The sequence below is a fragment of the Vulpes vulpes genome, chromosome 5, assembly GCF_048418805.1.
Source record: "Vulpes vulpes isolate BD-2025 chromosome 5, VulVul3, whole genome shotgun sequence".
In the NCBI taxonomy this organism is placed as follows: Eukaryota; Metazoa; Chordata; class Mammalia; order Carnivora; family Canidae; genus Vulpes; species Vulpes vulpes.
Window position 1 is genome coordinate 112,640,217 of NC_132784.1, and position 13,803 is coordinate 112,654,019.

The 13,803-nt window shown below is 53.3% G+C and overlaps 1 protein-coding gene across 6 annotated transcripts; it reads left to right on the top strand.

Moving 5' to 3' along the window:
* The first annotated feature begins 7,965 nt into the window (after window positions 1-7,965).
* Window positions 7,966-13,730, top strand: B4GALT3 (beta-1,4-galactosyltransferase 3). Of its 6 annotated transcripts, none has more exons than XM_025986279.2 (8): window positions 7,966-8,100; window positions 8,864-9,007; window positions 9,326-9,623; window positions 10,307-10,542; window positions 11,103-11,293; window positions 11,423-11,545; window positions 12,714-12,818; window positions 12,949-13,730. In XM_025986279.2, exons 3-8 carry the CDS (start codon window positions 9,362-9,364, stop codon window positions 13,220-13,222), a joined length of 1,191 nt encoding a protein of 396 aa, XP_025842064.1. In that variant the 5' UTR covers window positions 7,966-8,100; window positions 8,864-9,007; window positions 9,326-9,361; the 3' UTR covers window positions 13,223-13,730. The 6 variants fall into 6 exon arrangements, with proteins under 6 accessions (XP_025842064.1, XP_025842066.1, XP_025842069.1 ...); XM_025986281.2 differs by having other exon boundaries at window positions 9,349-9,623; XM_025986284.2 differs by having other exon boundaries at window positions 7,982-8,100; window positions 8,933-9,007; window positions 9,349-9,623.
* Window positions 13,731-13,803: the final 73 nt, after the last annotated feature.

Here is a 13,803-nt window from a genome sequence, read left to right on the forward strand (position 1 = left end):
TCAGGGAGATGGTGTGTGTCAGGGCCCCACTGGGTCGTGGGGGGGGGGGGGGCGGGACAAATGATCCGATGAAGGCTGAGCTGAGCCCCATGGGAGGTCCCCCTGCTAGCGGGGCTCCAGGCTCCACTACACCTAAGGGGCACGCGGGAAGGCCACGGGGTTTGGGACGGGTGGCCTGCTGGTGGGTCCTGCCCAAACGGCAACAGTAGGACCTCTGGGGACCAAGAAAGGGCCTGGGTACAGAGGTGGGGGGGAGCCTGGGTGAAGACTCCCTGAGATGGGGGTGCAGCCAGGGGGTGGGGGAGCTGGGGGCTTCACTCTGGAGTGTCTGCGATCATGGGGTGCGGGGTCGAGGAGCCTGTGGGAGCACTGGGCGCTGCGCCCCCGGGGCTGGGTGCTTCTCACCGAGTCCTGTACCTCCTGCACTGGGCAGTGCTGCACTCTGCCTCCTCCCTGGGCTCGGCGGCAACAGGACCCTCCCTTCTCTCCAGTGCTCCCCCTGCAGCCCGGGCTCCTGGGCTCGCCCCCCTCCTCCTGTCAGCCAGCCTGGAGGAGGCATGAACAGGAGACAGACAAGGCCCAAGGGGTCCCCAACTGTTGCATGGAGCTAGCAAAGCCAGGCCACCAAGAGTGGGTTTACAGATCTCAGGACTGTGAGCTCAGGGAACGGTGAGCCGAGGCCCACGCCTTGTGCCAGGTATACACAGTCAGGGCACCGAGGCCCGCGCCTTGTGCCAGGTACACACAGTGAGGACGCTGCACCCCTGTAAAGAGAAGCAACGAGAGATACAAAGAACCGCATGATAAGGGACAGATCTGTGGGAGGCCAAGGCCAGACTTCATGGCCAGGAGGGTAAGGGAGGCGTGAGTCTCAGGATCTCAAGTCAAGATCCCGGGGTCCTGGGATCCAACACCATGTTGGGGCCCCTGCTGAGCAGGGAGTCTCCTTCTCCCTCTCCCTCTGCTCCTCCCCCTGCTCGTTCTCTCTCTCTTTCTCTATAAAATGAAAAAATAAAGTCTTAAAAAAAAAAGAAGTAGTTTTTCCCAGAAAGGGATTGAGCTCAGCAGCCACGTCTGTGATTGGGGGTGTGTGTGTGCATGGAGGCATACAGTGAGGGGAGGACAGAGGGCCAGCTCCTCAAAGCGAAGTGATGGGCATCACGCCTTCAATCCCAGGCAAGGCCCGACCCCTTTCTGGAATGCTCTCCCCCATACCACCCTTCCTGTACCCGGGATATAGACTAGGCCTAATGTCCTGAACTCAGGAGTCCAGCCAGCGCTTGTTGGGATGGGGGAGTTCATACCTCCCTGCAAGAGCCAACATGAGCGCTGTGTCTCTCCCCAGTTGGCCTAGTCACGGGCCTGTGCTGGGGTCTGGGCGAGCAATTGGAGGAGAAACAGGCCTAACAGGAAAGAAGTAGGCACCCAGACAGCTCAAGTATCTGGTCTTAGAGGGAAAAGGGAAAAATGATGAGAGGAAGAAAAACCAATCAGGGACTGCCAGGAGGTGGGGGGGGCAGTGAGGGCCCTATTCTTGGGGAAGCTCCAGCAGACACCCATTTTATGGGATGGTAAGTGTTGTGCATGGGGGCTGGGTGTAGGGAGGTAGGACAATAACTGAACAGAGCCAATTTCTTTAAGCCCTTTCTTCTCCTCACTCACATTCTCTGCCTCCATGGTGAGCACAGAGGAAATCTGGGCAATTGTCCAACCTCTATTTTTGCGGTGGGGATGAGAAAGCCAGGTTTCTGGGGTGAGCTACTCTTGTTTACTCCTACTCCAACCTGAGCCCCAGTTCTTTAACCTCTATGTAGTATTACTGTATTTAGTCTCTAAAATATCAGATGGACGGTAAGGGAGAAATACCAGCATCTCATTGGTCAGGGCTTTGTGGGGGGAAGAGAATGGAATTCAATGTATTATTTTATTGGCTGAGAGAATGCTCTTGAACCAGCTGAATACTTCCCCATTGACTGTTGCCAGAGAGGAGGCCAAAACAAGACCTAACCAGCTGACCTCTGAGGGAAACCACCAGTTCTAAAACTGCTCTGAGGAAGGCTGAGAGGAACAGAGTGGGGATGGGGGGGTCTGAGGGGGTACCATCAATCCCCACCAATTTCCCCAGAAAGGACTTTCTACAGGGACAGGCCCAGATTACTTAAGTAATCTTAGGAAAGAAACAGAGGAGAGGAAGTATGTTTAAGGCATTCCTCGCAGTCTTTGGGAAACCAGCCACAGGCCATATGAACCCAGTAATACACAAGTACAGAAACAGTGACACACTCGGACATGCACCCATCCAACCTCACAAAGATACACCAGCACATTCTCTTGATAATGCAGATGCATATAAGCATTGAGAAGCTGAAAATATGAGTTTCTTGGCCTGGAAATGAGTCGGAAGAAAATATATAAATTGACCTAGTTTCCCATGGAGGATTGACTATTTATTGCATTTGTTTGTTCAATAAATAAAGCCTTTGAGTTATACACTGGAATCAAATCACGCTCTCACAATGTAGAGAAAGGACACAGATTTTTGGAGTCAAACTGAATCTAAGCTTTGCTATTTACATGTAATGATGTGATCTTAAATTACTTGCTTGTTGGGATCCCTGGGTGGCGCAGCGGTTTGGCGCCTGCCTTTGGCCCAGGGCACGATCTTGGGGAGCCGGGATTGAATCCCGTGTCGGGCTCCCGGTGCATGGAGCCTGCCTCTCCCTTTGCCTGTGTCTCTGCCTCTCTCACTCTCCCTCTCTCTCTGTGACTATCATAAATAAATAAAAATTATTAAAAAAAAATTACTTGGTTGTTGTGAGCCTCAGTTTCTTTATCTGTAAAACAGGCATTTTAAATTTTTTTTTTAAGATTTTATTTATTTATTCATGAGGGACACACAGAGAGAGAGGCAGAGACACAGGCAGAGGGAGAAGCAGGCTCCAGGTAGGGAGCCACCCTGATGTGGGACTCAATCCTGGGACTCCAGGATCACACCCTGGGCCAAAGGCAGGAGCTAAACCGCTGAGCCACCCAGGGATTCTCCCCTCCCCTTTTAAAATATTTTATTTATTTATTCATGAGAGACACAGAGAGAAAGAAAGAGAGAGAGAGGCAGAGACATGGGCAGAGGGAGAAGCAGGCCCCATGCAGGGAGCCTGATGCAAGGAATTGATCCTGGGACTCCAAGATCACACCCTGGGCCTAAGGCAGATGCTCAACCGCTGAGCCACCTAGACGTCCCATGTAAAACGGGTATTACTACTACCTGACTTATGGAGAGGTTGTCAGAATTTAAGTAAGTGCTTGACCCCGTGTGCGGCTTCTAAGTGTCAGTACATGCAGCTTCTCTTCCCCTTAAATCTCTTCCTTGCCGGTCCCCCTTTACCATCCTTCATTAGCATGAGAAAGTAATTATACGAGGGAACTGTCTGGGTCAGATCTAAGATGAGCTATTTTGCAGAAGTTGTGCTAAGAGTTCTGGGTTACGTTCAAGGTATGATAAAAGGGAAGACATGGTCCCCATCCTCAGAGTTCACAGTCTGGTGGCTGAGACAGTAAGGTGAGACCAGAATGCCAGACCAGTGTGACAGATGCCGTGGTAGATGAGGGGCACCTGGCACGGAATACAGGGTCACAGAAATATTCTTGGAGGAAGTGTCTGCCTCCTTTTCTAGAAATAGACTGTAAGACTGCAAGGCCCCCCAAGGAGAGTAGGATGGTGATGGAGGAAGAGAGAATTTCTGCTTGCTGGGTCAGCTCCAGGGCTCTTCTCTGTTATGCAAAACTGAAGAGAAGTAAAGTGAATAGACTTGAAGCTGGAGGATAATACTGTAAGAAGCCAAGCAGGGTGGATGGAGAAGCTTCCATCTCAATGGACAATGCTGAATGGGAGAGAGGATTTTAAAGACTGGGCTGGGGATCCCTGGGTGGTGCAGTGGTTTGGCGCTTGCCTTTGGCCCAGGGCGCGATCCTGGAGACCCAGGATCGAATCCCACATCAGGCTCCCGGTGCATGGAGCCTGTTTCTCTCTCTGTCTCTCTGTGACTATCATAAATAAATAAAAGTTAAAAAAAAAATTAAAAAAAAAATAAAGACTGGGCTGTGCATTAAATGTGCTCCTGCTCCATTTTCTCTCCCTCCCTGGGCCTCGGCTTCTGATGTTTCCTTGAGAAACTAAATAGAGATTTAAATTATTCTTTTTTTTTTTTTAAGGTTTTATTTATTTATTTGACAAAGAGAGAGAGAGAGAGCACAGTAGGGGGAGCATCAAACAGAGGGAGAGAGAGAAGCAGGCTCCCTGCTCAGCAGGGCCCAAGGCTGAGCCACCTGGTTGTCCCCAGATTTGATAAGTGTTGGGACCTCCTGGGGGGCTCAGTGGCTGAGCTTCGGCCTTTGGCTCAGGTTGTGACCCCAGGGTCCTGGGATCGAGTCCCACATCGGGCTCCCTGCATGGAGCCTGCTTCTCCCTCTGCCTGTGTCTCTGTCTCTCTCTGTGTCTCTCATGAATAAATACACAAAATCTTAAAAAAAAAAAAAAAAGAAAGAAAGAAGATGAAAGTCAGTTTTACAAGAACTGAACACCATGGAGGAGCACAGTTCCTCTGGGAGAACCACATTTCCATTCTCTCTCTCTCTCTCTTTAAAGATATATTTATGAGGGAGAGGAGACAGTGGAGAGAGAGGCAGAGGGAGGGGAAGAGAATTTCAACCAGACTCCCTGCTGAGTGCAGAGCCCAATGTAGGGGTCAGTCCCACCACCCCGAGATCATGACCTGAACCAAAACTCAGAGTCGGATGCTCAACCAACTGAGTACCCTAGGCACCCTTCCATTTTCTTTCCTGCATAGAAATCGGGGAGTCCTCTGATTCCCTGAGTAGCACAGTCATTCAATCACCAGGTCTTAGTCCCACTGATATTGCCTTATTTTGCATGAACTTCATCTCATTCCTGGATTTCTGAAGTGCCTGCCTAAATGGTGTCCCTGCTTGCAGTTTTGACCACTCCAGTCAATGCTCTGTGTTCCCATCAGAATGAACTTCTTTTTTTTTTTTTCTAAAGATTTTTATTTATTTATTCATGACAGACACAGAGAGACAGAGAGGCAGAGGGAGAAGCAGGCTTCATGCAGGGAACCTGATGTGGGACTTGATCCGGGTCTCCAGGATCCTGTCCTGGGCAGAAGGCAGGCGCTAAACCACTGAGCCACCCAGGGATCCCCCAGAGTGAACTTCTGACAGAAGAATTCTCTGTTTACAGCACTTTACCACCTTCCTCTTGCCCCCAGGATAAAATCCACTCCTTTTATGTAGCTTAGGAAGTCTTTCACTACCTGGCACCTGCTCACCACTCCCATCTCCTATCTCACTATGCCCTTCACCCAATTGGCTAGCCCTACTGATCCCCCCCCCCTTTTTTTTTTAAGATTTTATTTACTCATGAGAGACATAAAGAGCAGGAGAGACATAGGCAGAGGGAGATACAGGAAGCCTGATGCAGCATCCTGGGATTACAGTCTGAGCCAAAGGGAGGTGCTCAACCACTGAGTCACCCAGGTGCCCCTTTACTGATCCATTTTTAATTTCCCAAACTCCCTCCTTCTCATTTTTAGGCTTTTGCACTTATGGTTTCCTGTGTCCAAAATAGTAGTCACCTATTAAAGTACAATGTTCAGAAAAAGGGGAAATTACGTCTCTCCCACTGCTGAAGAGATGATTATTCAAACACTTATTCAAATGGTAAGGAAGGGCAGCGGTTTAGCACTGCCTTCAGCCAGAGCCTGATCCTGGAGACCCAGAATCTAGTCCCGCGTCGGGCTCCCTGCATGGAGCCGGCTTCTCCCTCTGCCTGTGTCTCTGACTCACTCTCTCTCTCTCTCTCTCTGTGTTTCTCATGAATAAATAAAATCTTTAAAAAAAAATGGTAAGGAAGCTTTTTTTTTTTTTTAAGGACTACTGTAATACATGTGAAGACCATCCCAACTGGAGAGAGGCTGGGCTCGACTCTGAATCCAGCTAGGACGAGGGGACATTTGCAGCCAGGGGAGGAATGAGGGGGTCGGTGGAGAGAAAGTTAATCAGGGATGAGGAGATTCTGGCCAACTGGACTTGCCAAGCTCCTGGCTGAAAGTGGCTAGTCGTCCAAGGAAGAGGCTTATTCGAAAAGAAGCCTCCGAAGAGACTGTCTAAAGTTTGGCCAAGAACAGGGTTTTTGTCGATACCCAAGTAAAAATGGACACATGTTACAGAGTTTATTTAACTCACATGGGAAGTGGCAGATGTGTGTTCTAAAGAAAAGATTCACGGCTGCCGTCAGTTTCAAAGGGGAAAAAAACACTTTATTGATATTATAAAAATCTAATAGAAGAAAAGGAAAATCTGAGCAGAGGTGAGGGCAATTGCAAGCAGTAAAGGAAAATAAGAGTTACCTCGAACTGGGTACTTGGAAGATCCAACCTCTAGCCAGGGCGGGGTGTGGGGAGTCCCGTGGAGGGACCAGGCAGGCGGCGACTGAGAGGCCTGGGCAGTGTCCTCCCCTCAGGTGGGACTTCCAGCTGACTGTCCCCCTTAGGGCAGAATTTACAGGGCAAATGATGGAATCTGAAGTTAAACATTCGTTGGCCTACGTGCAGTTTGGAGCGAGCTGCGTTTCCGTGTTAAACTGTCCTTACAGTCGAGGGGCGTGGGCCAGGTGTGTTTGCCTTCCCTCCCAGATTCCTTTCCAGGGGAGTCGGAGGGGAAGCGAGGCAACATTCTAGCTCTTGGCGTCCAGACCAGAGGGGCCAGTTTTGACCTGGTGGCCAGCTAATGTCAACTACCCAGGCTCCTGAGGTCACTTATGCAACACGAAGTCTCACGAGCGGTCCGGGCCTGCCTGCCGAGCAGGTGAGGTGGTGGGTTACACGGGACACATTTTAGAAAGCTCCGTCCTTTCAACACCATGTGATACCTAGTTTAAAAGAAATCTGGAGAATAGACACATTTACGGCTCTGGAATACAGAAATGAATATGAAAATGGAGGCAAAAACTGTTCTTTTTTTGGGGGTACAATGTAGGGAGTTGGGGGTTCATTGACCCTCAATCTACACAGAATGTGCACGTGGATAAATTGGAAGAGAGATCCCACGGAAACACAAACTCCTAAGGCGGAAGGATGAGCCAGAGACGTGCCAGCAGTTTCCCCACTAACCCTGGCTTCTGGGAAGAAGTCTTTCCCGAGTCTCCATGTGTGAGCGAGTTGCAGGTTCTGGGCAATCGTATTTATGGCACGATACTGTTTATCCCTCTCCCCCTCCCTTGGACGTAGACGCTGTGAGTTATTCTAAGTTTTCCGGGTGTGACACCTGCGTTTAAGGAATGCACCGCGCTATCAGGGTGGGGAAGCCCTGAGACAAACGTAACTGCGGACTGAGGAAGCGCCCGTTTTACTCTCGTATCTGGAAAAACGCAGTTTTACGTTAAAGCAGCCAATAAATGAATGAATGAGTGAATGAGTGAATGAATGAATGAATGAATGAATAAATAAATAAATAAATAAATAAATAAATAAATAAATAAAGCAGTCGCCGCTCTTCCCTCCTCACTCGACGTGTCCTTGTCTTACTAACTAACCGTTTCTATTTCAAGGCCTGCGGGACACAGATACAAAAGCGCGGGACGCGGATACAAAAGCGCGACCCGAGCAGTCGCAACAATGTATCCTGAGCGAGATACAGTCCTGATCCCCAGGGGCACTAAGTTGCGGGCGCCCCACGGACACTCCGGGAAGGGGTTGGGCCGCGGTGACAGGTCTGGGGGCGCGCCAGAAACTGTCGCCCCAGCCTCGGGGTCAGGCTCGGCCCTGAAGGGAGTCCCGGGATGAGCCGCCGTCTTACCAGGCCGGGGCGGGGGCGGGGGGGACGCGGCATCAGGTCTGGGTGGCACCCGAGCGGAGAGCCCTCCCCCCCATCTCCCCGTGCCCCGCCCCCGGCGGCCCCGCCCCGTGACGCGAAGCCCCGCCCCGTGACGCGAGGCCCCGCCCAGCGGCGCCCGCTTCCAAGATGGCGGTGGCGATGTCTGCCAGGCTGTTGGGGTGGCGGTGACGCCGGGCAGCCGGAGAGCAGGTACGGGGCTGGGGGATGATGGGGCGAGAGGCCCGGGAGAAGGGTCCGGGCGGCCGGGAGGATGAGAAGTTTCGGGTAGCGGCTGGGCGCTGGCGTGAGCGGGAAGCGGGTCCCAGATGGAAATACGGGCAGAGGCCGGTGGGCTCACATCGCACATGCAAGAGGTTGGGGTGGGAGGTTGGGGCGCTCCGAGGGGACCGGGCCGTGACCCCCGCGGAGCGCTGGCCACGCCCCTTCGGTGAGCCGGCCCAGGTCCCCGCCCCCCCCCCCCCCGGGGCCCTGACCGCAAGCCCCCGCCTGCCCCCGCTCGCACCCCGCCCGGTGGGCAGGGCAGAGGGCACCCCCGCCCCCCGCCGCGCTCAGGCTGTTGGCCTGCGGCTCCCAGGCGGTCTCGCTCCCTGCACCTGCGGAGCTGGCTCCCCGGCACGTGAAGAACGGGAAGGAACCTGTTTGCTACCCCGCCCTGGGCCCTCCTGAGGCCGCCCCGCAATCCTGTGGTGACGGACTCACCCCTTGGCGACTGTCTCCATTAGCAGCCCTGTCCCCACTCCCGGACAGGTTGTCCTGTCGGGCTGGGGCCAGGTGAAGTACACGTGCACCTGGCACTGTAGGGCAGCTGGCAGAGAGGACCCAGCATCTCCGGGCCCTCCCCGTTTCTCTCCAGCCACTTGGCCTTACTTCCCCTGCTGGGAAGCCGGTTTCCCCCTCATCTTGACCTCTGCCCCTCTGCGTGCATGGTTATCCTAGACCACTTCTGTTCCAGCTGGTGCCAGGATCGCTGTTGGAGCGCTGGATGGCCTTTCTCTGTCCTCTGTGACATTTCCAATTTTAGATAATGCCTCACATCTCTGCGCCGCCGGGACCCCCTGAAGCCCCCATGATCCCGAAGAAGATAGCTTGAACCTAGGTGAGTCCATCCCCCTCTGAAATTGGGAGGGAGGTTCTCCAGAGACTCCTTTGCCAAAGACCTGAATGATGTAAGCATCCTTGGGGGTGGGGACTGAGAGTAGTTGGCATGAGTGGTTTGGGGAGGCGGTGGAGGAAAGTGAAACTTAGGCTGGAAATGGCAGGTGGTCGGGCCGCTGGTGGTTACATTCTGTCTCCACACCTGTGTGCTCCCTTCTGTGACTTTCTTCTTTGCTTCTTTTCCTCTTAACTCTTGGCACCACCTTGGTTCTTACTGATGGTCTCTCTGCTGGCTTGCTCTTCGCCTGACGGCCCCCAGAACTCTCCTCTCTCCCTCCTCAGACCTCAGCCCAGGATGTTGCGGAGGCTGCTGGAGCGGCCCTGCACACTGGCCCTGCTGGTGGGCTCCCAGCTGGCTGTCATGATGTACCTGTCACTGGGGGGCTTCCGGAGCCTCAGTGCCCTATTTGGCCGAGAGCAGGGGCCGACATTTGACTATTCTCATCCCCATGATGTCTACAGTAACCTCAGTCACCTACCGGGGGCCCCTGTTGCCCCAGGGGGCCCTCCAGCTCCTCAAGGCCTGCCCTACTGTCCAGAACGATCTCCTCTTTTAGGTGAGTGCAGAAAGGAGGAAGTAAAGGGAAAGCCAAGGCGTGGTGTGAGGGCTAGGGCACCAGGAGTGGACTTAGAACCTGGGGTTGATGTAACTGGTTTCAACTTTTCGTTGCCTGTCCAATCCACGTGCTTCTTGCCTTGGGCTGGGGATTGCTTCCTTTGTACGTGAGCCTTGGTTTAGGTGGTTAGTTGGAAATCCTTCTGTTTTCTCCATCTTCTTCTTCTTCTTCAGATTGTTTTTATGTATGTATTCGAGAGAGAGCGCGTATGCGCGCATGCTGTGTGAGCACAAGCAGGGGGAAGGGCAGAGGCTGAGGGAGAAGCAGGCTCCCCACTGAGCAGGGAGCCACTCAGGGCTCTGTCCTGGGGCCCTGGGATCATGACTTGAGCCGAAGGCAGATGCTTACCTGACTGTGCCACCCAGGCGCCCCTGTTTTCTCCATCTTCTAACCTAGTGAGGCAGGAGAGAGTTATGGAACCCTAAAGTAAAGTAGACTGGCTAAAGAGGCTGCGCCTTTCAGACTTTGCAAAGCTGTCCCAATGATGGGAAACTCAAGGTGTGAGATTTCGGAGTAAGCCCTTCAGGGAGCAGACTGCCGGGGCCGCTCATGTTCCCAGGCCCTAGAGATCCTCCTTTCTCATTGTCCCTCTAATCCCTGACCTTGTCATTCCCTCCCAACAGTGGGTCCCGTGTCCGTGTCCTTTAGCCCAGTGCCATCGCTGGCAGAGATTGTAGAGAGGAATCCCCGTGTGGAACCGGGGGGCCGGTACCGTCCCGCAGGGTGTGAACCCCGCTCCCGAACAGCCATCATTGTGCCCCACCGTGCCCGTGAGCACCACCTGCGCCTGCTGCTCTACCACTTGCACCCCTTCCTGCAGCGCCAGCAGCTTGCTTATGGCATCTATGTCATCCACCAGGTACCCCCAACCCTACTCCACTCTTTCTTGTAAGGAAGCCTCAAGTAAATGCCGCTCCGCTCTCACATAGTGGGTCCCTGGAATAATTTTAAGAGGGTCAGGCTAGCACTGCTCTCCCAGCTTGTTAGCCCCATAATGCTCCTTACTCTGTTTAGGGCACTCTGACTGTCCTGTACCTTCCATGATTTTTCCTTTGGTTGAATTTGGAAATGTACAAATTTGGAATTGGACAGATTTGGACAAAATCAGTCCTGCCATTTGTCCCATATGTGACTTTGAACAAGATTTTTCACCCCCTATAATGGGGCAAAAGGTGAAAACTAATAGACACCTGTCTTCCATGGCTGTTGGTTGTCGGGATTCAATGCTGAACAGCAGCCTGTAGGTAATCAGGCACATTCTGATGCTCAAAAACAATGACTTGAATGACAAATGAAAGTGTGTTCACTCTCCCTGCCTCATTCCCCCCTTTGATTCCTCTCCTATTTTGCTCTTCTGCCCCCACCCCCTTCTCCATGCTACCTACAGACGTGGTCTGATTCTTCTCCATTACCTCCCAGGCTGGAAATGGAACATTTAACAGGGCCAAGCTGCTAAACGTTGGTGTGCGGGAGGCCCTGCGTGATGAGGAGTGGGACTGCCTGTTTTTGCACGACGTGGACCTCCTGCCTGAGAACGATCACAATCTGTACGTGTGTGACCCCCGAGGACCCCGGCATGTTGCTGTTGCCATGAACAAGTTTGGATACAGGTAGAGGGCACGAGTGGGTGCTGGGAAGTAGGGAAATTCACCATCCATTGGAAGGAGAGCCAAGGGGATCGTGGGGTAGGAATGCCTCCCCAAAACACTTGTGGAACCCAAGGATCTTTCTTTCCCTAGCCTCCCGTACCCCCAGTACTTTGGAGGAGTCTCGGCGCTCACCCCTGACCAGTACCTGAAGATGAACGGCTTCCCCAACGAATACTGGGGCTGGGGTGGTGAGGATGATGACATTGCTACCAGGTCAGACTTCCTGCCACCACGCCCCACCCCCACGCCGGCCTGGATCCCCTTCTCCAAGGCCATCCCTGGCTCTAGCCCTTTAGCACCACCCATCTTTAGCTCCCTGCCCCTGCACTGCGCCAGTTCCTCTCCCTTTGCTCTTTCCGTCTACCGGGGTCAGGCTTTGCACGGGGTCAGGCTTTGCACGCCGCTCCCCATCCTGTCACCCTCTAGTCTCCTAGGTCTGGTGAGTTATGTTTCTGGGAGAGAGGAGAAGATCAATAGGCTGTAGTACCACGGGATTCCAGAGCTGGAAAGGGGCCTAGAGATGCTTCAGTCCTGCCTTCTGCTAACGTTGCATCCAGACCACTTCCTATGGGGCTGGGGAGGAGGGGCTCTGCTCTGAATCACCCAGAATCATGGTTAGGTTTGAAGTCTGTGCCGCTGGCACGATGCCGGCTCATTTTTAGCATGTGAAACATCTTGACCTTTCACCTCAGCTGACCCCATTTCCTATCTATGGTGTGAATATTCGGGCTTGCTCCGCTGGACCCATTGCCTCCCCTCCCCCTCGTGCCCTCTGGGATGACCTCTGAATTCTTGTCCTCTGTATGTGTGTAAAGGACCCAGCGATTTCTAAATGTATGTGTTGTTTCAGTACTTTCCCAGGCCATCTCCAGTTCTTGCTTGTGTATCAGAGGTGGCCTTGGTTTCTTTCCAGGTCCTGGTCACTTGGTCTCATTCTTTTCCTAACCCTGGGGGCAGGTGGGGGGTGTGGGGTGAGGGAGCCAAGGCAGCCCAGCCACTGTTCTAGGTAGGAATTGCTGAGCTTGGGTCTGCAACTCCCGGTCTTGTCCTGTCCTTTTGACCCAAATGCCAGGGCAGTTCCTGGGAGCTATTTAAAAAACAAAGATGGGAGGTGCAAACCTACCTCTGCCAGCTGTTGAAGGGCCCCAGGGCACCCAGCACAGCCCCTGAGAATTTGGATGCGTGCAGACCTATAGCCTCTTGTGCCAGTTTCCTTTTCTCTGTTTGACTTTCTCTCGAGTATGTGGCACTCTGTTGGCCCGACTAGTACTAGTTGTTGTGTTCAGAAACATGTAATGGCTTCCCTGCTGGCTTGCTGTTCATCCGTCAGCAGCTTTCCTTCCCTGAGAACCTTCCAAGGCGCCCTCACTTCTCCCTGCAGGGTACGTCTGGCTGGAATGAAGATCTCTCGGCCCCCCACATCAGTGGGGCACTACAAGATGGTGAAGCATCGAGGAGATAAGGGCAATGAGGAAAACCCTCACAGGTAGGGAGGCCTGCCTGGGAATTGCTACTGGCTCCCCAGGGTTCTGCATTCTAGCCAGGAAACTCCTTAAGCTCCTTAGGTTCCTGGCTCTTTCTTTCTGGGCCTTAGTTCTGCAACCTCTGACCCTCAGATTTGACCTCCTGGTCCGTACCCAGAATTCCTGGACACAAGATGGGATGAACTCACTGACATACCGACTGCTGGCTCGAGAGCTGGGCCCTCTCTATACCAACATCACAGCAGACATTGGAACTGACCCTCGGGGCCCCCGGACTCCCTCTGGTCCCCGTTACCCACCTGGTTCCTCCCAGGCCTTCCGTCAAGAGATGCTGCAGCGCCGGCCCCCGGCCAGGCCTGGCCCTCTGCCTACTGCCAACCACACAGCCCCCCACGGTTCACACTGACTCCTTCCTGCCCACCTCAATCATGAAACTGAATCAGAGGGGTTGTGTCCTCCCCACCCTCAGCTCCTCACTGCTCTTAGAGGGATGTGGGGGAACTGAACTCCAGGGCTACGCTGTTGGCAGGGGCCTCCCCTCAGTGCTGGACTGGAGCTGGGCTCCTTCGGACCTGGGGGGTCCCTCTTTCTAGGGTCACCTGCCAGGGCTTATGACTGTGAATCCCTGATGTCATGATTTTATGTGATGACTCCTGAAAGTCCCTGGCCCCTGGGGTAAGAGCAGGGCTGGACCCCAAGTCCTTTCCTTTTCCATGGAGAGAAGAGTGATCTGGCTTTTCCTGGGATCTCTGTGAATATTTATTCTATTTATGGTTCCGAGGAAGTAAGTTTGGTGAAGGAACCCCCTCCCTGGGTACTCTCTGCCAGTGCTGGACTAGCTTCCTCTTCTGGACCTGCCTCAGGGGGCTGGGATTTTGATATATTTTCTAATAAAGGACTTTGTCTTGCCTCTGCTCCTGCTTGCTGCATTCCCGGCACCTGTGCCTGCCTTCGTGGCCGGCTCCTCCATCCCCTACCTCCTCCCCA